Source organism: Phyllobates terribilis, unplaced genomic scaffold (assembly GCF_046119375.1).
Source record: "Phyllobates terribilis strain yellow unplaced genomic scaffold, ASM4611937v1 Scaffold_11__3_contigs__length_659146591, whole genome shotgun sequence".
Classification (NCBI taxonomy): Eukaryota; Metazoa; Chordata; class Amphibia; order Anura; family Dendrobatidae; genus Phyllobates; species Phyllobates terribilis.
This window is the reverse complement of record NW_027362771.1, coordinates 232,394,892-232,417,682: the sequence shown is the minus strand read 5'-3', so window position 1 is coordinate 232,417,682 and position 22,791 is coordinate 232,394,892. Positions and strand designations below refer to the sequence as shown.

The 22,791-nt window shown below is 40.4% G+C and overlaps 1 protein-coding gene across 2 annotated transcripts in view; it reads right to left on the bottom strand.

Moving 5' to 3' along the window:
- Nucleotides 1-4,916: 4,916 nt before the first annotated feature.
- Nucleotides 4,917-22,791, bottom strand: part of MAPK11 (mitogen-activated protein kinase 11) — a 67,910-nt gene continuing 50,035 nt past the window's right edge. Inside the window, exons 5-12 of one of the 2 annotated variants that reach the window (XM_073652100.1) lie at nucleotides 22,475-22,504; nucleotides 21,355-21,402; nucleotides 19,429-19,543; nucleotides 18,328-18,399; nucleotides 17,121-17,200; nucleotides 16,659-16,737; nucleotides 16,120-16,293; nucleotides 4,917-6,331 (exon numbers count right to left, since the gene is read on the bottom strand). In XM_073652100.1, the coding sequence (XP_073508201.1) occupies nucleotides 6,258-6,331; nucleotides 16,120-16,293; nucleotides 16,659-16,737; nucleotides 17,121-17,200; nucleotides 18,328-18,399; nucleotides 19,429-19,543; nucleotides 21,355-21,402; nucleotides 22,475-22,504 (672 nt within the window). In that variant the 3' untranslated portion in view covers nucleotides 4,917-6,257. Of the gene's footprint in view, nucleotides 6,332-12,892; nucleotides 12,952-16,119; nucleotides 16,294-16,658; nucleotides 16,738-17,120; nucleotides 17,201-18,327; nucleotides 18,400-19,428; nucleotides 19,544-21,354; nucleotides 21,403-22,474; nucleotides 22,505-22,791 lie in introns of those variants that run through there. The other variant, XM_073652101.1, reaches the window with a different exon arrangement.

Sequence of the window (22,791 nt, the reverse complement as noted above, 5' to 3'; positions counted from 1 at the left end):
ATGTAGCACCAGACTTATTCTATTACACATTTTTGTTCCATATTTCTATAAAGGTTCGTTTTCTAGCTCACGTATCTTACGCTAGTATTTTTTTTGTTACTTATACAGCGTGTGTGTATGTGTGTGTGTGTGTGTGTATTATATATCAGTACAGACCAAAAGTTTGGACACACCTTCCCATTTAAAGATTTTTCTGTATTTTCATGACTATGAAAATTGTACATTCACACTGAAGGCATCAAAACTATGAATTAACACATGTGGAATTATATGCTTAACAAAAAAGTGTGAAACAACTGAAAATATGTCTTATATTCTAGGTTCTTCAAAGTAGCCACCTTTTGCTTTGATGACTGCTTTGCACACTCTTTGCATTCTCTTGATGAGCTTCAAGAGGTAGTCACCAAAAATGGTTTTCACTTCACAGGTGTGCCCTGTCAGGTTTAATAAGTGTGATTTCTTGCCTTATAAATGGGGTTGGGACCATCAGTTGTGTTGTGCAGAAGTCTGGTGGATACACAGCTGATAGTCCCACTGAATAGACTGTTAGCTGCTTTATTCTTGCCATAATACAAATTCTAAGTAAAGAAAAACGAGTGGCCATCATTACATTAAGAAATGAAGGTCAGTCAGTGCGAAAAATTGGGAAAACTTTGAAAGTGTCCCCAAGTGCAGTTGCAAAAACCATCAAGCGCTACAAAGAAACTGGCTCACATGAGGACAGCCCAAGGAAAGGAAGACCAAGAGTCACCTCTGCTTCTGAGGATAAGTTTATCCGAGTCACCAGCCTCAGAAATCGCAGGTTAACAGCAGCTCAGATTAGAGACCAGGTCAATGCCACACAGAGTTCTAGCAGCAGACACATCTCTTCAACAAGAGCAGACTTTGTGCAGCAGGCCTTCATGGTAAAATAGCAGCTAGGAAACCACTGCTAAGGACAGGCAACAAGCAGAAGAGACTTGTTTGGGCTAAAGAACACAAGGAATGGACATTAGACCAGTGGAAATCTGTGCTTTGGTCTGATGAGTCCAAATTTGAGATCTTTGGTTCCAACCACCGTGTCTTTGTGCGACGCAGAAAAGGTGAACGGATGGACTCTACATGCCTGGTTCGCACCGTGAAGCATGGAGGAGGAGGTGTGATGGTGTGGGGGTGCTTTGCTGGTGACACTGTTGGGGATTTATTCTAAATTGAAGGCATACTGAACCAGCATGGCTACCACAGTATCTTGCAGCGGCATGCTATTCCATCCGGTTTACGTTTAGTTGGACCATCATTTATTTTTCAACAGGACAATGACCCCAAACACACCTCCAGGCTGTGTAAGGGCTATGTGACCAAGAGGGAGAGTGATGGGGTGCTACGCCAGGTGACCTGGCCTCCACAGTCACCAGACCTGAACCTAATCGAGATGGTTTGGGGTGAGCTGGGCCGCAGAGTGAAGGCAAAAGGGCCAACAAGTGCTAAGCATCTCTGGGAACTCCTTCAAGATTGTTGGAAGACCACTTCTGGTGACTACCTCTTGAAGCTCATCAAGAGAATGCCAAGAGTGTTCAAAGCAGTCATCAAAGCAAAAGGTGGCTACTTTGAAGAACCTAGAATACAAGACATATTTTCAGTTGTTTCACACTTTTTTGTTAAGTATATAATTCCACATGTGTTAATTCATAGTTTTGATGCCTTCAGTGTGAATGTACAATTTTCAAAGTCAAGAAAATACAGAAAAATCTTTAAATGAGGTGTCCAAACTTTTGGTCTGTACTGTGTGTGTATATAATATATATATATATATATACACACACAAATACAGTGCCTACAAGTAGTATTCAACCCCCTGCAGATTTAGCTGGTTGACACATGCGGAATTAACTTGGCATTGTGACATTTGTACTGTAGATCAGCCTGGAAGTGGGAAATGCACTGCAGAAATTTTTTTTTTTTTTTTTTTTTTAAAAAACGTAAAAAGTTAATTCAGAGTGTCATTTATTATTCAACCCCTCAAACCACAAGAATTCTGTTTGGTCCCCCTAAAGTATTAAGAAGTAGTTCAGGCACCAAGAATAATGAGCTTCACATGTGTGGATTAAAGATCTCTTTTGCCAGCCTTTTCTGACTATTTAAGACCCTCCCCAAACTTGTGAACAGCACTCAGACATGGTCAACATGGGAAAGACAAAGGAGCATTCCAAGGCCATCAGAGACAAGATCGTGGAGGGTCACAAGGCTGGCAAGGGGTACAAAACCCTTTCCAAGGAGTTGGGCCTACCTGTCTCCACTGTTGGGAGCATCATCCGTAAGTGGAAGGCTTATGGAACTACTGTTAGCCTTCCACGGCCAGGACAGCCTTTGAAAGTGTCCTCCCGTGCCGAGGCCAGGCTTGTCCGAAGAGTCAAGGCTAACCCAAGGACAACAAGGAAGGAGCTCCGGGAAGATCTCATGGCAGTGGGGACATTGGTTTCAGTCAATACCATAAGTAACGTACTCCACCGCAATGGTCTCCGTTCCAGACGAGCCCGTAAGGTACCTTTACTTTCAAAGCGTCATGTCAAGGCTCGTCTACAGTTTGCTCATGATCACTTGGAGGACTCTGAGACAGACTGGTTCAAGGTTCTATGGTCTGATGAGACCAAGATCGAGATCTTTGGTGCCAACCACAAACGTGACGTTTGGAGACTGGATGGCACTGCATACGACCCCAAGAATACCATCCCTACAGTCAAGCATGGTGGTGGCAGCATCATGCTGTGGGGCTGTTTCTCTGCCAAGGGGCCTGGCCATCTGGTCCGCATCCATGGGAAGATGGATAGCACGGCCTACCTGGAGATTTTGGCCAAGAACCTCCGCTCCTCCATCAAGGATCTTAAGATGGGTCGTAATTTAATCTTCCAACAAGACAACGACCCAAAGCACACAGCCAAAAAAACCAAGGCCTGGTTCAAGAGGGAAAAAGTCAAGGTGTTGGAGTGGCCTAGTCAGTCTCCTGACCTTAACCCAATTGAAAACTTGTGGAAGGAGCTCAAGAATAAAGTCCACATGAGACACCCAAAGAACCTAGATAACTTGGAGAAGATCTGCATGGAGGAGTGGGCCAAGATAACTCCACAGACCTGTGCCGGCCTGATCAGGTCTTATAAAAGACGATTATTAGCTGTAATTGCAAACAAGGGTTATTCCACAAAATATTAAACATAGGGGTTGTATAATAATTGACCCACACTTTTATGTTTAAAATTTAATAAAATTCAACTGAGCAACTTTTTGGTTTGTAAGATTTATGCTTCTGTTCATAAAACCTACTCTCGTTTGCAGTTTGAAGGCTCTAACTTATTTGCATCTTATCAAACCAGCTAAATCTGCAGGGGGTTGAATACTACTTGTAGGCACTGTATATGTGTATATATATATATATATATATATATATATATATATATATATATATATATATATACATACACACACACACACACACACACACACACACACACACACGGTTATCCTAAAGTAGGTGGACAGAAAGTGTAATAAGGTTATGAAGGGGGAGATTTATCAAACATGGTGTAAAGTGAAACTGGCTCAGTCGCCCTTAGCAACTAATCAGATTCCACTTTTCATTCCTCACAAAGTTTATAGTCGAAAACCAAAAAGTGTCAGTGATTTGAAAAATTACATAAAAGATGCATTTCAAGAAATTAATATCCAAAGAGACTTGTGAAAAAAGTTTGTAGAAGTGTAAGAGGCGACTTCAAAGCTGTGCAAATTGTAATGGAAAACGGTTTGAGCACCTGCACTGATAAAATTTAAGGGCTTTTGTATTATTGTTCAGAATAAAATGTAATTGCCAATGTTATGCTTGTGTTAGTAAATATAATTTTATATATAAATCAAAATAAATGCTATTTTCTGGCCACCTACTTTTGGACAACCCTGTATTATATAATAATAATATATTATAATAATAATAAATTATATTATATACACACTATATTTATTCTGCAAGTCGTTACATTTATGGCGATAAACTCATTGGTACATTTTGGAGTACATAACTTTTTGGTATTTTTTTTTATTCCATTTTTAGAAGGGAGAATGTACAAAAATAAGCAATTCAGCCACTTTTCTTCTAAAGCTATCTTCACATGTTGCGTTTTTTCCCGCAGGCAAAACCTGCTCTCTTGGCAGTAAGAAAAAGCACATTTTCCTGAGTTTTTGACACTTTTTTTTTTACTGCGGTTTTGTCAGGGTGCATTTTGTCTCTTGTGCATGCTGATAAAGTTTAGTACAGCAATAAATAACCTAATTCAACTTCATCAGGTTTTGGCACCAAAAACGCAGCAAAACCGGTTACCTGCATTATTGCAGCGTTTTTGCACTATCCATTGCTTTCAATGGGTGAAAAACACTGAAAGAAGTGACATGTCGCATTTTGCAAAAACGCAGCTCTTTGACAAAACAGTCAGGAAAAAAACCAAGGTGTGTGCATGAGATTTTGGAAACCTCAGACTTGGCTGGTACTGTAAAACGCAGCTGAAACGTGCATTAAAAAACTAAATAAAAAAAAACCGCTGGAAAAACTCAACGTGTGAACATAGCCCAAGAGTTTCCCCAACCCCCCACAGTGTTCACCGTGCAGAATCAATGACGTTATTCACTTTATTTTGTGGGTCACTACAATTAAGGCAATTTATATACTTTTTTTATTTTTGGTTGTACCAATTTTGCACAATGAAAACACTTAAAAAATATATTCTATATATTGATGTTACTGCATGTTAATCATGTTCCTTTGGAAACAAGAATGGACTAATAAGTGATGAATTTTACCAATGTAGGTTATCGATTATTACTTCTATAATCACTTACTATGCTTCAGTACGAACCATACCAGGAAAGAGAACTTATCCAGACAAGACAAGAAATAATTAAAAGATTGATTTTATTTGCAGCAGGACAAATACACGGCTCACCACCATTTTTTTCACATTACCTCCTAGACAGTCAAGAAATAGTTAGCAGGCTTAATTGTGCCCAGCCACCATATGAAGGCACCCGCTTTTAAAGCTGGCAAAAATCTTTTCGGTCCGAGGAGTAAACCTTTACCTGATCAGTGAATCCATGTGATTTGGAGCTCCCCTTCTATCATTAGAAACATATTAGGAACATGCAGAAATCACACTAAAAAGCAGCCTTTTCACATTCATGGGAAATATTTGTCGCTGTAAATGTACATGCCATGCTGCATCATGATATAGCAATGCATATAAATAACGCTCACCCACGCTGTTTACGCAACATGTCAAAGCCACCTCTGAACACCCACACATCACCGTGTGTCACGGAAGGCTATCATTACTATAGATTGGAAGGAAGTGCGGATGAACAAGACTGTTGACAAGAGATTTTGTCCCACAGTGAATCTGACAAATGGATTTTTCTGAGAATTAAAGAAAAAAAAGTGGTTTTCAGAGTTGGACTAAACAGGCCATCATTGGGGACTGTTATGTGCAGATTACAGTGATAAAGAATGATTTACTACAACCAGAGTGGTACAATATTATATATATATATATATATATATATATATATATATATATAAAAAATTTAGGCTGTTCTCATGTCCGCAGCAGTTCTCGGCTTCATGAGTATAACCAAAAGAAGGGATGGCAATTATTCATGATGGAATATGCTCACAATTAGCCCCTGTAGATTGCATTAACCTTACTGTATGTCATCAGTTCAATAGCTGTAATGCTGTCAAGTGTGGTAACCACAAATGTACTTTAAGGGTCTGCACAGTCACCTTCCATCTGTACTAAAAGCCCTCTACGTGAAGTCATCCAGCTGCTCAACTTTCACATTTAGCGCCCAGATGATGTTTATGTAGCTAGATGAATTCGGCCTTGATCAATGCTCGGACCAAGGAGAACGTTACTGGCCGGTGGATGAAAAGCAATAAGGCTACACTCCAAGTATTGTCAGACATCTGATACCTTAACTGACATTCATATAGCAGATGTCGAGAGAACATGAAATTTAGAAAATCACATGCGATTGTGCTTGTGTGTAGCTTTAGAAAAATGACGGGTTTTCATTGAGAATTATATTTCCAGAAAGGATGATGGGTTTATGGAAGCTGTTATGAGCGTATAATGATGGCATCTTCAGGGCCCTCTTGTCTTTGGTCAACAGAAGCCTTTCACGTTGCAAAAGCCAAAGCCAATACTGTAATTGTCCGTTGTGAGGAGGAGAAATAGCAATCTTTACTGTTCAATCTCCAGATTATCCATTTTAATATCAGGTGGCTTGAAGCTGACCACTTCCTCATATGTAATCTCTGGTGGAAAAGCAGAAGCCAAAATAAAATTATGAAAGTTTCAACAGATAAAATAGTAGCTTCAACATTAACATTTCACATAAATATATATATAAAAAAAAGCAGTGTGAATAAAAAAACATGTAGTCATTAGCCCCCAGTGACAACTGTGATGTCAGTAATAAAAAAAATGGTGCATGCCTTTGTTCTGGGGACCTTAACACATAAGGACCAGGCCTATTTCAGCATCTAACATCAAACATTTTTATTTTGTTCATTTTTTTCTTTAAAATGATTGCATGCCAGAAATCATATACATTTTTTTCAAATCACTTTTTTTCTAGTTGAATTTGTCAGTTGCATCATTTTCTGGTGCATATAATTATTGAGTAACTTATTAACTCTTTATATGGAGAAATTGATAAAAACTGCAGAATTACTGGGTTTTTTGAGTGTTTTTTTTTTTCTATTTTAAATTTGACAAGATTCACAGTGCTGCGCAAATACAATGTTAAGATTGTGTGGGTCAGTGCAACTGTAGCAATACATTTATATAGTTATTTATTACAATTATTTATTTATATAGTTGTTATTTATGTTGTTATATTTGTACAATAAATACGGTCGTAGAGAAAAATGGTAAAATCCATAAATACATCTACGGAGGGGGACCGTATCACCCTCACATTGAACATATTGGATTAATTATAACTTGGGGAAGTGAGAAAGAGCTGAAACTTCAACCTCCATTGAAGTAGGGCCTCTTGCAGTGAACAGGTAATTACAACAAGCAATCTGATGAGAACCAGCCAAACCAACAACCAGCTCAGAGGCAGAGATGTATACTTCCAAGGCAAGAGCTTCCTCTGTTCAAAGGAGTTACAGTGCGTTGTGAAAGTATTTGGCCCCCTTGAACTTTTCTACCTTTTGCCACATTTCTGGCTTCAAACATAGATATAAAATTCTATTTTTTTGGGGAAGAATCAACAACAAGTGGGACACAATCGCGAAGTGGAAAAATTAAAAACTGAAAAGTGGGGCGTGCAATATTATTCGGCCCCCTTGAGTTAATACTTTGTAGTGCCACCTTTTGCTGTGATTACAGCTGCAAGTCGCTTGGGGTACGTCTCTATCAGTTTTACACATCGAGAGGCTGAAATTCTTGCCCATTCTTCCTTGCAAAACAGCTCAAGCTCATTGAGGTTCGATGGAGGGCGTTTGTGAACAGCAGTTTTCTGGTCTGGACTTTGACTTGGCCATTCTAACACCTGGATAAGTTAATTTTTGAACCATTCCATTGTAGATTTTGACCGAATAATATTGCACGCCCCACTTTTCAGTTTTTAATTTGTTAAAAAAGATTAAAATATCCAATAAATTTCACTCCACTTCACGATTGTGTCCCACTTGTTGATTCTTCCCCCAAAAATTTGAATTTTATATCTTTGTTTGAAGCCAGAAATGTGGCAAAAGGTAGAAAAGTTCAAGGGGGCCAAATACTTTCACAACGCACTGTATGGCTGTGTTCACACGATGCGTATTTCATGCGTTTCCGCGGCGTTTTTGCAGTTGCGTAAACGCCGCGGAAACGCATGAAAAACGCATGGTAGAAGGGCAGCAATGTTCCCCAATGGAAATCCGCATGTGCTGTGCCCATGATGCGGATTTTTCCGCAGCGTTAACGCTGCGGTCAAAAATCCGCAGCATGTCAATTAATTTTGCGGAAACGCGGCGATTTCGCCGCCATTGACTTGCATTAGAACGCGCCAATTCCGCAAGACAGCATTTGTACTTGCGTAATTGGTGCGTTCTAATGTGCGGATGGTACCCGGGTGTGGAGGAGAGGAGAGTCTCATCCACACCCAGGTACCATTAAAAAAGCTGTAAAAGAAGAATAAAATAAAAAATAAATGTATACTTACCTTCTGTCGGCCCGCGCAGCGCTCCCGCTTGGTTCCCGGCACTTGCAGTGAGTTGTAGGACCTGCGGTGACGTCAGAGTCATGTGACGGGTCACGTGACGCTGACGTCGGCAGGTCTTTCAATTCAAAGTTGCCGGCGAGGGAGAACAGATTGAGCAGGACAGCGCGGGCCATCGGAGGTAAGTATATACACTCTCTCGGTTCACACTGTATAAATCCATGCTGTTTGCATGGATTTATATAGTGTGACCTAGTTATCAAGCACTTTCCAGGTGATGCTAACATCGCCTGGAAAGCGCTTGTCAATCTGCATGCGGAAACGCATGTGAATCTGCATGTGGATCCGCATGTATTCTGCAGGAAAAACGCATGCACAATCTGCATGCGTTTTTTCTGCCAGGGAGATGCAGAAATGATGCAGAAATTTTCTGCTTCATTTCTGCATCGTGTGCACATACCCTATCTCAGATTTTTTTGGAGCAAATGGTCAGTGCTGAATATTGGGGTTTGCATCGATCTATTTATGGGAGATATTTTCGTTTCTTCCATACGACACCGAAAATATAACACATTAACTCAAATCACCGTAAGGCCATTCTAACATCTCCAACTTAATATCGGACAGATGAATGCTGCTATCCATGCCATGTTCCATGTCTATAAAAAAGTAAATTCGTGATCGGAAACATGACAACAAAATCTTCCGCCTGGGATCTCCCAGGGGCAAAGATATCCTGAAAGTTTGGGATCTCATGAAATTCTAAAAGACCTAGCACATCCCACATCCAGCCCCCATATGAGCTCACCAACAGGAGGTATTTGGGCGTAATCTTGATCTAATAAAAATCAGAGTTTGGGTTTTGGCCATTTGTCATTCCTGAAAGGTACAGCTTGCTGTAGTTCTGTCCGTTTTCCTAAGGAGTACCTCCCCTCCACTAACCTCTGAACCATTTCCGTGTCATAGGTTTAGTACTTTTTCTTTTCTTAGCCTGAAAGGATATGCGATTGTTTTGTTCCCATTTTGTAAAAAACTAAATAAATAAATATATATATATACACATATACAGTGCCTACAAGTAGTATTCAACCCCCTGCAGATTTAGCTGGTTGACACATGCGGAATTAACTTGGCATTGTGAAATTTGTACTGTAGATCAGCCTGGAAGTGGGAAATGCACTGCAGCAAATTTTTTTTTCTTTTTTTTTTTTAAAAAACGTTAAAAGTTAATTCAGAGTTTCATTTATTATTCAACCCCTCAAACCACAAGAATTCTGTTTGGTCCCCCTAAAGTATTAAGAAGTAGTTCAGGCACCAAGAATAATGAGCTTCACATGTGTGGATTAAATATCTCTTTTGCCAGCCTTTTCTGACTATTTAAGACCCTCCCCAAACTTGTGAACAGCACTCAGACATGGTCAACATGGGAAAGACAAAGGAGCATTCCAAGGCCATCAGAGACAAGATCGTGGAGGGTCACAAGGCTGGCAAGGGGTACAAAACCCTTTCCAAGGAGTTGGGCCTACCTGTCTCCACTGTTGGGAGCATCATCCGTAAGTGGAAGGCTTATGGAACTACTGTTAGCCTTCCACGGCCAGGACAGCCTTTGAAAGTGTCCTCCCGTGCCGAGGCCAGGCTTGTCCGAAGAGTCAAGGCTAACCCAAGGACAAAAAGCAAGGAGCTCCGGGAAGATCTCATGGCAGTGGGGACATTGGTTTCAGTCAATACCATAAGTAACGTACTCCACCGCAATGGTCTCCGTTCCAGACGAGCCCGTAAGGTACCTTTACTTTCAAAGCGTCATGTCAAGGCTCGTCTACAGTTTGCTCATGATCACTTGGAGGACTCTGAGACAGACTGGTTCAAGGTTCTATGGTCTGATGAGACCAAGATCGAGATCTTTGGTGCCAACCACACACGTGACGTTTGGAGACTGGATGGCACTGCATACGACCCCAAGAATACCATCCCTACAGTCAAGCATGGTGGTGGCAGCATCATGCTGTGGGGCTGTTTCTCTGCCAAGGGGCCTGGCCATCTGGTCCGCATCCATGGGAAGATGGATAGCATGGCCTACCTGGAGATTTTGGCCAAGAACCTCCGCTCCTCCATCAAGGATCTTAAGATGGGTCGTAATTTCATCTTCCAACAAGACAACGACCCAAAGCACACAGCCAAGAAAACCAAGGCCTGGTTCAAGAGGGAAAAAGTCAAGGTGTTGGAGTGGCCTAGTCAGTCTCCTGACCTTAACCCAATTGAAAACTTGTGGAAGGAGCTCAAGAATAAAGTCCACATGAGACACCCAAAGAACCTAGATAACTTGGAGAAGATCTGCATGGAGGAGTGGGCCAAGATAACTCCACAGACCTGTGCCGGCCTGATCAGGTCTTATAAAAGACGATTATTAGCTGTAATTGCAAACAAGGGTTATTCCACAAAATATTAAACATAGGGGTTGTATAATAATTGACCCACACTTTTATGTTTAAAATTTAATAAAATTCAACTGAGCAACATAACTTTTTGGTTTGTAAGATTTATGCTTCTGTTCATAAAACCTACTCTCGTTTGCAGTTTGAAGGCTCTAACTTATTTGCATCTTATCAAACCAGCTAAATCTGCAGGGGGTTGAATACTACTTGTAGGCACTGTATATATATTTTTTATAAAGACTGCGTACCTGTCTGGATTAAATATATAAAATTTAATAGCTTCGTTGCTCTCTCTCTATAAACCACATCTCTGAAGCCAATCACCCTGTATAAATGATTGGTGGCGGCAGCTAGTAATTCCTTTTGTTATTGTGGAGTTGGCAGGGATCGTATCGGTGTACATATACAGTGGTGGCCAAAAGTATTCGCACCCCTGCAATTCTGTCAGATAATACTCAGTTTCTTCCTGAAAATGATTGCAATCACAAATTCTTTGGTATTATTATCTTCATTTATTTGCTTGCAAGGAAAAAACACAAAAGAGAATGAAGCAAAAATCAAATCATTGATCATTTCACACAAAACTCCAAAAATGGGCCAGACAAAAGTATTGGCACCCTCAGCCTAATACTTGGTTGCACAACCTTTAGCCAAAATAACTGCGAACAACCGCTTCCGGTAACCATCAATGAGTTTCTTACAATGCTCTGCTGGAATTGTAGACCATTCTTCTTTGGCAAACTGCTCCAGGTCCCTGATATTTGAAGGGTGCCTTCTCCAAACTGCCATTTTGAGATCTCTCCACAGTTGTTCTATGGGATTCAGGTCTGGACTCATTGCTGGCCACCTTAGAAGTCTCCAGTGCTTTCTCTCAAACCATTTTATAGTGCTTTTGGAAGTGTGTTTTGGGTCATTGTCCTGCTGGAAGACCCATGACCTCTGAGGGAGACCCAGCTTTCTCACACTGGGCCCTACATCATGCTGCAAAATTTGTTGGTAGTCTTCAGACTTCATAATGCCATGCACATGGTCAAGCAGTCCAGTGCCAGAGGCAGCAAAGCAACCCAAAAACATCAGGGAACCTCCGCCATGTTTGACTGCAGGGACCGTGTTCTTTTCTTTGAATGCCTCTTTTTTTTCCCTGTACACTCTATGTTGATGCTTTTTCCCAAAAAGCTCTACTTTTGTCTCATCTGACCAGAGAACATTCTTCCAAAACGTTTTAGGCTTTCTCAGGTAAGTTTTGGCAAACTCCAGCCTGGCTTTTTTATGTCTCGGGGTAAGAAGTGGGGTCTTCCTGCGTATCCTACCATACAGTCCCTTTTCATTCAGACGCCGACGGATAGTACGGGTTGACACTGTTGTACCCTCGGACTGCAGGGCAGCTTGAACTTGTTTGGATGTTAGTCGAGGTTCTTTATCCACCATCCGCACAATCTTGCGTTGAAATCTCTCGTCAATTTTTCTTTTCCGTCCACATCTAGGGAGGTTAGCCACAGTGCCATGGGCTTTAAACTTCTTGATGACACTGCGCACGGAAGACACAGGAACATTCAGGTCTTTGGAGATGGACTTGTAGCCTTGAGCTTGCTCATGCATCCTCACAATATGGTTTCTCAAGTCCTCAGTCAGTTCTATGTCTTCTTTCTTTTCTCCATGCTCAATGTGGTACACACAAGGACACAGGACAGAGGTTGAGTCAACTTTAATCCATGTTAACTGGCTGCAAGTGTGATTTAGTTATTGCCAACACCTGTTAGGTGCCACAGGTAAGTTACCGATGCTGTTAATTACACGAATTAGAGAAGCATCACATGATTTTTCAAACAGTGCCAATACTTTTGTCCAGCCCCTTTTTTAGGTTTGGTGTGGAATTATATCAAATTTTGCTTTAGGACAATTCTTTTTGTGTTTTTTCATTGAAGACAAATTAAATGAAGATAATAATACTAAAGAATTTGTGATTGCAATCATTTTCAGGAAGAAACTGAGTATTATCTGACAGAATTGCAGGGGTGCCAATACTTTTGGCCACCACTAATATTCTATATATATATACATACATATATTATTCCATGTATTGGAATCAGAGGTGTATATACACCATAAGCTGACTGGGAATTCCCCAAGAGCTAGCCTAGTAGTGGAAACATCACTCATCGTCCATCACTCATCAGTCAATTGCGTAACTGTCCTGACGATTGGAGGAAGCAGAGTTGCGTCCCCTGACAAACTGGTGGCATCGATCAGACCTGTGCGATTCCTTCTGCTGTTCTCCCTGACAAATAGTCTGGAAAATAAAAAATAAAAAGTTTTTGTCTAGTCTAAGCGCCCGATTCATAAAGACCACAGTTAATGCCTGTCTTGATAAGGAGATGTGCTGGAGTCAGACGGCCCTAATTCACGATGAGGCATACACCTCTTTCTGAATGAGGAGTGCTGGGCAAGAGGTGTACTCCTCATTATGTGCTACGAGAGAAATCCTACTCCAATCACTGCTGGTGTAAGATTTGTGGCGTAACAAACACCGCCGCTCATCATGAATTTGATGAATAGGCAGTTGCCCCACCTCAGCTCTGCCCACATTGGTAGTTTTTTTTTTTTTCTTGCATTTTACTAGCAATAAAAACCAATATGTTCTTGCCATATTGTGAGACCCATAACATTTTTTTATTTTTCTGCCCACAGAACTGTGTGAGGGGCTTGTTTTGAGGGACAATCTGTAGTTTCCACTGGTAATATTGTTGGGTTCACACAGCTTTTGGATCACTTTTTATTTTATTTTGCTATCTGAGCTAGATACGGCCAGAGCAGATGCAGCGGAAGATCATCTGTATATTACAGCCGGCTCCTGCTATGGATGGCAGGAGTAGAACTTCTGCGTCATGTGAAATGGTTATGCACACGTACATTTCGATGAATTTGGGGCATACATGTGCGCAGTGGATATAAAAAGTCTAAATACCACTGTTAAAATGCCAGGTTTTTGTCATGTAAAAAAATCATACCAGGAAGAATCACTTCAGAAACTTTTCCATGTTAAATGTCATCCATAATCTGTATAAATCCATATGAGCCAGTCCCATACCTGGCAGATCATAGTTGTGTGTTAACCACCCGCGATTGTTAAATGCCGCTGTCAAACTCTGACAGCGGCATTTAACACACACAGTCATAGGGGCGCGTCATTCATTGCACCCATTGGTGCGCCCGTGACATAATCGCGGGTCGCCGATAGGTTGCTATGAGATCCGAGGGTCCGCTGAAGACCCCTGTGCTGGCATTACCAAGCTCCTTTGATATCCAAGCCTGTGGCTAGGCTAGGTTTCAAAGGAGACAGTGATTTTTACTATATGCAGTGATTCTGTGGCATCACTGTATATAGCACAAGCAATCAGATGATCACAGCTTCAAGTCCCCCAATGGTAACTAACAAGAACAGTGAAAAGTAAAAAAAAAAGTTTAAAAAAATACATAAGTTCAAATCACCCCCATTAAAAATAAAGATATTAAAATAAAATAATACACATGTGGTGTTGCTGCATTCAGAAATGCCTGATCTATCAAAATAGCAAAAAAAATAAACCCAGTCCATAATCACTGTGAACGGGGGGAAAAAAAAAAAATCACATGCCAAGTTTTTTGGTCAATATACACACAGTACAGACCAAAAGTTTGGACACACCTTCCCATTTAAAGATTTTTCTGTATTTTCATGACTATGAAAATTGTACATTCACACTGAAGGCATCAAAACTATGAATTAACACATGTGGAATTATATACTTAACAGAAAAGTGTGAAACAACTGAAAATATGTCTTATATTCTAGGTTCTTCAAAGTAGCCACCTTGTGCTTTGATGACTGCTTTGCACACTCTTGGCATTCTCTTGATGAGCTTCAAGAGGTAGTCACCGGAAATGGTCTTCCAACAATCTTGAAGGAGTTCCCAGAGATACTTAGCACTTGTTGGCCCTTTTGCCTTCACTCTGCGGTCCAGCTCACCCCAAACCATCTCGATTGGGTTCAGGTCTGGTGACTGTGGAGGCCAGGTCATCTGGCGTAGCACCCAATCACTCTCCCCCTTGGTCAAATAGCCCTTACACAGCCTGGAGGTGTGTTTGGGGCCATTGTCCTGTTGAAAAATAAATGATGGTCCAACTAAATGCAAACCGGATGGAATAGCATGCCGCTGCAAGATGCTGTGGTAGCCATGCTGGTTCAGTATGCCTTCAATTTTGAATAAATCCCCAACAGTGTCACCAGCAAAGCACCCCCACACCATCACACCTCCTCCTCCATGCTTCACGGTGGGAACCAGGCATGTAAAGTCCATCTGCTCACCTTTTCAGCGTTGCACAAAGACACGGTGGTTGGAACCAAAGATCTCAAATTTGGACTCATCAGACCAAAGCACAGATTTCCACTTGTCTAATGTACATTCCTTGTGTTCTTTAGCCCAAACAAGTCTCTTCTGCTTGTTGCCTGTCCTTAGCAGTGGTTTCCAAGCAGCTATTTTACCATGAAGGCCTGCTGCACAAAGTCTCCTCTTAACAGTTGTTGAAGAGATGTGTCTGCTGCTAGAACTCTGTGTGGCATTGACCTGGTCTCTAATCTGAGCTGCTGTTAACCTGCGATTTCTGAGGCTGGTGACTCGGATAAACTTATCCTCAGAAGCAGAGGTGACTCTTGGTCTTCCTTTCCTGGGGCGGTCCTCATGTGAGCCAGTTTCTTTGTAGTGCTTGATGGTTTTTGCAACTGCACTTGGGGACACTTTCAAAGTTTGCCCAATTTTTCGCACTGACGGACCTTCATTTCTTAAATTAATGATGGCCACTCATTTTTCTTTACTTAGCTGCTTTTTTCTTACCATAATATAAATTCTAACAGTCTAGTCAGTAGGACTATCAGCTGTGTATCCACCTGACTTCTGCACAACACAACTGATGGTCCCAACCCCATTTATAAGGCAAGAAATCCCACTTATTAAACCTGACAGGGCACACCTGTGAAGTGAAAACCATTTCCGGTGACTACCTCTTGAAGCTCATCAAAAGAATGCCAAGAGTGTGCAAAGCAGTCATCAAAGCAAAAGGTGGCTACTTTGAAGAACCTAGAATATAAGATATATTTTCAGTTGTTTCACACTTTTTTGTTAAGTATATAATTTTCAAAGTCATGAAAATACAGAAAAATCTTTAAATGAGAAGGGGTGTCCAAACTTTTGGTCTGTAGTGTGTGTGTGTGTGTGTGTGTATATGTATATGTATATGTATATGTATATGTATATGTGTATGTGTATGTATGTATGTATGTATGTATATATATATATATATATATATATATATATATATATATATATATATATATATATATATACACACACACACATACATATCTAGCATCACAAAATATTCCCACATTGTGCATTGTGTATACAAGCATACATCCCTGTACCTTTCCATTCCTCAATTGTGCGTTCTTTATTCTCGGTAGACTCATCATATGGCTCAGCCTCTGGCTCATCTTCTGGATCATGATACTGCTCAAAGTAAGGATGTGCAAGGGCTTCAGTGGCTGTGATCCGATTATCACTGTCTAAAATCAGCATCCGCTTCAGCAAATCAATTGCTAAAAAGAGAAGACATTCTTGTCAAAATCTTGCAGCTTTTAAAGTGATGAGATAACATTAATAAGACTTTCCATGTTCACTAAAAACGAAGATATATGAATGATGAATCTGGATATTTCAAGTGATCCAGAGAGTTACAGACTCACAGCAGCTGGTCTTGTGAATACTGTAGACTTTGAATGAAATTATCATTCAACTCACATTTCCATACATCTCCCTGTCTGCACAGCTATTTGCTTTTTTGATAATACTGATTGGATGTCGATAATGGCAATGTCTACGATATATTGTGTGATAAAACATTCTTATCGAGCATCCTGCTCCATGTATAAGAGTCACAGCATATGGCAGAAGAGGTACGTACCTAGAGGGTTGGCACCGCGAAACACCTCATTCAGATCCTGCTGCGGCATGTGTGGCAAGGACTCAATATACCTCCGAGCCTGTTAATACAAACAGAATTGGAATTATGGTAAGTAAAATTGTACTTGCTAGTCTTGATTGGAACAGAAATTTTTTCTTTTATTTCATATTGCAATTTCCCAGGCCACTGACCTGGCCAGTAGTACGGTAAATTATACATGAAATAGACATCAAATGTATGTTGGATCATAAGAAGTCATTGTTCTGTAATGCAAGCTAGAGTGTATGAAAATTAAAATATTGGACATCCGACACAAGGATATTTGCAATAGGTAATATTGTTATTCTATAAAAATTTTTACCTCTAGGTCTTACTTTAGGGTTTGATCAATATGATCGCGCAATAACAACAGATCTAAATTACGGGTACATGCGAGTATAGCTTTAAGCATAAAGAACTCACATGTTCAGATGAGATCTTCATAAGAAATTCCGAATTAGGTGTGCCGACAACTTCCATTATTCTTTTCAACTGATCGATATCTGAACTTATTTAGGAAAATGGTACATATATTACAACATAACAAAACACTTTACTATTCTGTCAGGAATAACCTAAAATAATATGGGTTTCTGTTTGTGCAACTCAAGGCCCCCATAAACGCAAGATTAGAGTTAAGTAATCATTAAAAAAATAAACTTAACACATGTAATTTTTTTGTTTTTAAAAAAATCACATATTACAATCTGTATTAAAAAATAAATCTTGTGATTTTCACCCTGGCCACTGGAGCTTTTTGGAGATTGTCGTTTCAGGAAATAACACATGTACATAGCCACAATCAGCAGAGTCTAAATACAATCTTTTGAACTGAAGTGTCAAATGAGCCTGTGTAAAGGTTACTGGGAAGGGAGGGAGAGGCGGGTCAGTTGTCAAATCTCCCATTGTGAAAGGTGGATCCTTTGTCATGAGCAGTCTATGAAAAGACTCTAGCTAAACAACTGGACACTTTTAGGCGATCTCTTCCCTTTAAGACGACTACACCCAACGATTATCTGTGTACTGGGGCCTCCTGAGCTCTGGAGAGGGACAGAAGTGCACACAAAATAGGGCAAGGACAAGTGAAAGCAATGGTAGCACTCACCAGAAGGAATGGTTTGCAGGTACATCTCCTATAAAAGCGTGGACAGCCGCAGCTGCTGCCGCCCGGTGGCTGGAGGAAAAGATTCTTCCTTATGTACAATAGCAGAAATGGAAGCTGGCACGTTTAGGTGGGCTGCACTGCAGAAATTCAGAGCCTTGGGATTCCAAATAGATTTTTATTAATACAAATGCGTTTCTGCGCCTTTCTCCAGGTATAAAAACCAAGTGAGTGACAGTTTCCATTTTTGCTATTGGGGCCTCCTGACTCTAATCCATCATCATTGTTTTCCTGGGAGATAATCTGCTGCCTAGATTTTGGTATATTATTAAGAACATTTATTTATCAATGACACAATTACCGCTAAACTATAATTGACATCATCTTGCCATACAACTTGTAAAGCGCTCTAAAGTATACTTTTCAGCCCAACAATATCAGTAATCCGTAAGGGCATTGTTTTCAATATAATCTCCATGGTACAATTTGTCATCTAGAATATTAAAGTAAACTGTGATAAAAGGATACAGTCATTCCCTGGAAAAAGGGCTTTGCCTTTCAAAAGCTCTGCCATAATGCATCCGACTGACCAAATGTCAACTGCAAACATAAAAGAGTACATGTGAAAAAATAAAAGCAAACATTTGTATTGTAAAAAATATATAGTGTATAATCTTAGTCTAATTAGAGGAAGATAAGTGAACACCAATGAAAAATCTGTGCAGCACTTCTAGAAAGTAAATTAGAAACAGTAGAAAGGCCAATTTAACTTATGGTGTACAAGGCTATATGACAACTTATCAGGAAAAGGATTTCATATTTGTTGTTCTAGATCCAAACAAATGTTTGTTCTTCAGACTAAAACTAAGTGTAAAGGGATTCTCTGGCCCAAACGCAGCAGAAATGAAAGACCCGCTCCTTCCGCTGCAACAATTTGAGGGAAATCTGGATAAATGTAAGAGCACAAGTTCTGCATAAGGGCTAGTCTACCATCCGCATTTACAGTGACATGGCCAATTAAATGCCAGAACTAGCTTTAGCATTAAGAGGTTAAATAATGGGGCATATTTATCAAACTAAATGCACCAAAATTCTGTTGTAAAATGTGCCAACAAACTCTCTCCTCACTTCTGCCATATTGATGTGTTTTAGACTCTTTCTCCACTACGTCAGATAAGGGGTGCGTGGCCTCTCCTAAGTAACTCAGAGCGCTAACATGTTGACACAAGTTTCTGGCACAAAGTAAGCCAACTTAAGTTGGCGTAAACTTTGATAATCTGTCTAACATCATGAACCACTTTAATAAATCTGGTGCATTTTAAAGACTGTCTAGTCTAAGTGTGCACTTCCTAAAAATTAGAATGTATTGATAACTATGCCCCAGTAACTTAAGTTTTTGATACAGGAAAAATATATATCTTTGTATCATTGTAGCCAGTAGATAGAAACATATTAAAATTTGAGAGTCCTCAGTAGTTTATACCTTTTAATGGCTAACTGAAAACATGGTAACAAATGGCAAGCTTTTCAGACTACTCAGGTCTCTTCACCAGGCTTTGATCACAAATGTTACAAAAGCTTGAGTTTAAAAGCAATCCAATTGATTTTGTGCATCTTTATTCCCACTACCTGTTTGATTGTAGTGCATCCAGTTCAACATTATCTCTGGAGCTCGATACCATCTGGTTGCTACATAGCCAGTCATTTCATCATCTGTCTGTCTTGCCAGCCCAAAATCTAAAATCTGCAAGATGGAGAAAAATAAGCATAAATACCATGCATCATTCTAGGACTCTTTATCATTAATAAGATGATGTCTTAAAGTGCATCTGTCATCAGAACATGACCAATTTTTAAAATTCCGTTTCATTGTTTGAAGCACAACTCCAGCGTTTTTTTTGCTTTTTTTCAATGCTGTAGTGGCACTAATCTAAGTTCCCTGCCCCTAGTCTCATATTTACCAGCCGCCGTCTTCATCTTTTATCGACACTGCTCCAGTCAGTCTCCACCAGTTTCTGGTACACCGGAGGTCACTTTTCAATGTAAGTCTATGAAAGCCTTGTTTTGGCTCTCAAACTTGCACTAAAGGGGTACACCGGGGCGATAAAAAATGTTTGTAGTGTCCCTGCTCTCAAACTATAAAGATCAGATGCCCAGTGATCTTCAATTATCTTTAGAACACTTGTAATTCAGTGTGACAGCAGCTGCTCCTCACTGCTCCCCCCTGGGACATAACGTCATACACCAGTGTTCAGCTCTCCATCCCCACCTCCCCCCCAATTGAGTATCAGCCGTACCAAAAAAGGGGGCGTGGCCATGCCACCTGTTATCTGCAGAGAAACAGCTATTATCAGGAGACTGGCTAATTATAATTGTAACAGCATGGAGATGCACACTGCTGTAACGTCCCAGATGGAGCGGTGAGCAGTGAAGAGCAGCTCCTGTCACGGCAGCCCCCTGATGTCTCCCTGTCTTCAGTCCGAGGTGAGGGGGGGGCGTGGCCTGCCCCCCTTCCAGCTTCTAGTAGCAGCCAACCCCCTGATAATGTCTCCTTCTCTGAAGGGCTACTAGCAGGCAGCATGTCACACCCCCACACCTCAGACAGGAAGACACTATCAGGGGGCTGGCATGACAGGAGCTGCTCTTATAATAGCTGTTTCTCTGCCCCTCTTCTCAGTCTGGCTGTTACGCACAGTGGGGTGCTGCACTCTGCTGTGTGACGTATTGTCCCAGATGGCAGGGGGGAGCAGTGAAGAGCAGCTCCTGTCAAACTAAATTACAAGTGTTATAAAGATAATAGAAGTGCACTGGGCATCTTATCCTTCTAGTTTATGAGGGCAGGAACAGCACAAAACTTTTGTTTATCTCCCCGGAGTCCCCCTTTTAGAGCTTGTGACCATTACCTTGGCTTTCCAGTCAGCCAGAAGTTGTTGTCACAAGATGGCACTGAGGGACCAGAGCAGCCCTGGAAAGAGCTGAAGACAGGTGGTGGAGGTGGCAAGTATAATATTAGGTGCAGGGATCTAAAGTTAGTAGCACCATCCAGCGCTGCAATAATAATAATAAAAAAAAAATCCTGGAGTGGTGCTTTAAGAATTTTTGATGATGCTTATTCTTTATATTTTCTATATCACTATTAAAAATAACTTCTAAATTCTTTCAGTTTTCACTGTGGCCACCAAGCCTAATAATAGGTTGACTGTTCCAGTTTTCTAGAGATTATATTACTGTCAACGGTCTGGTGCAGCTAGTCCCTCTCTCTGCACAGTAGCCACTTAAAAGACGATAAAGCAAGTATAGCAAACTCTCCCATAGACGTCAGAAAACACTGTCTACTGTTTCCCAAGTACACTTGGCTGCAGTTCAGCATAACTCTGAATAATGAAATCAGACTGCCACATAATCATGTACAGCAAAAAATAAATAAATCTAATATCCGAGTAAAAAAACAGAAAAAAATATATTGATAGTTTTACTTAAATAGAATAATTCACCTATGACAGTTTTTAAGGACTTCTTCAAGAAGCAAAGCAGAGAAGCAGAAAGCTTGCTTACCCTTAATTCACAATCTTCATTTACAGCTAAATTGCTGGGCTTTAAGTCCTGAAATATAGCAAAAATAAATATAATGTTATCACATGACGGGGAAACATTATATAGAGCAACATGAAAGGATTAGTGTACAATAAAGGAAAAAACACCACACCCTGATTAAACATAACTATCCTAATGGCAACTACTGGAATACACAGAGAACCTATAGAAAATTACTGGAAGTTACGGACAGGCCTACTTTAATTTTTCACTAACTTTCACAAAGGATGCCCAGTTGACTTAAAGTGGAGCGTAGGTGAGAAAAACTAGATGGTGTATTGTGTGGCTATCTCTGGGATTCCCAAATGTCAGCATGATGGGGTTCCTTATCCCCTGTCTGGCACTGCAGGAGGGGTAGCCATGCATGTGGGTCATTATCTGTATTGCAGTTTTCTGGGAGCAGTAAAACAAACAGCCAATTGCGTAAGTTATATAAACTACAATAGAAAAAAACAAATGCATAGTCCCTTCATTTCTGAAGTGCAGACATGGGAGAAGGGGACCATTCTCCTGATTGGTTTTAATCCAAGAAGTGGAATTGGCAGCCATCAAACATGTATGGCAGATACTTTCAATGAGACTTCCGATGTTAATACCCCTTTATGTTTTACTGAGGGCCTTGGGATTGGTTCAAGGTGACATTGTGGCTGTCAAACCACAAAAGGCTATAGAAGAATGTTATATACCAACATAACTAGCCCTTTCCTAAGACCTGATATAAATGAATGAATATGGTGAACCATACAAAGACTAACAGACTAGCAGGGACACACGCTGACCTGACTTGTCTGTATTCACAAAGAAAACTTAGCCGAGAAACGAACGTCTTAGGAAAGGGCTATTTAATTTGACATATAAGAAGTATATAGGAGATTGATTCTATTTTAGCATTTTCTCAGATCAGCGTCTCCCTGTTAGGTAAAAATGTATCAGGTTGGAGGCTATTCTGTGGCCACCTCAGACTTCAGGTACCTGGACCAGGCTATTTATGACCGGCTCATTTTTTGGGCACAGTATATGCTGTGGATTCTGTATCTGCTTGATTTCAATAGTGTGCTGTACCCAGATATACATTACTTACCCTGTGGATGATTCCTGCCGAGTGAATGTACTGTGGAAACAAACAGAAAGCATACATTATTATTTTTTTTAATTTGTCCATCAATATATCAGTTTTGAAATATTGCTATTTTTGCTCCAATACAGCACTGAGTAGTATATGTAAATGCTCTGTACACTGCAGATGTTTGCTGATAATCCATAGGAACATATCAATATCTCGAGATAGAGCAATGCCGGTTCATTTCCCCTTGTTAGTAAGCAGAAAATAACTAATTAAATAGCATTGCCTTAAAGTAAATCGGTTACCAGGTTTTTGCTACCTAATCATAATGTAGA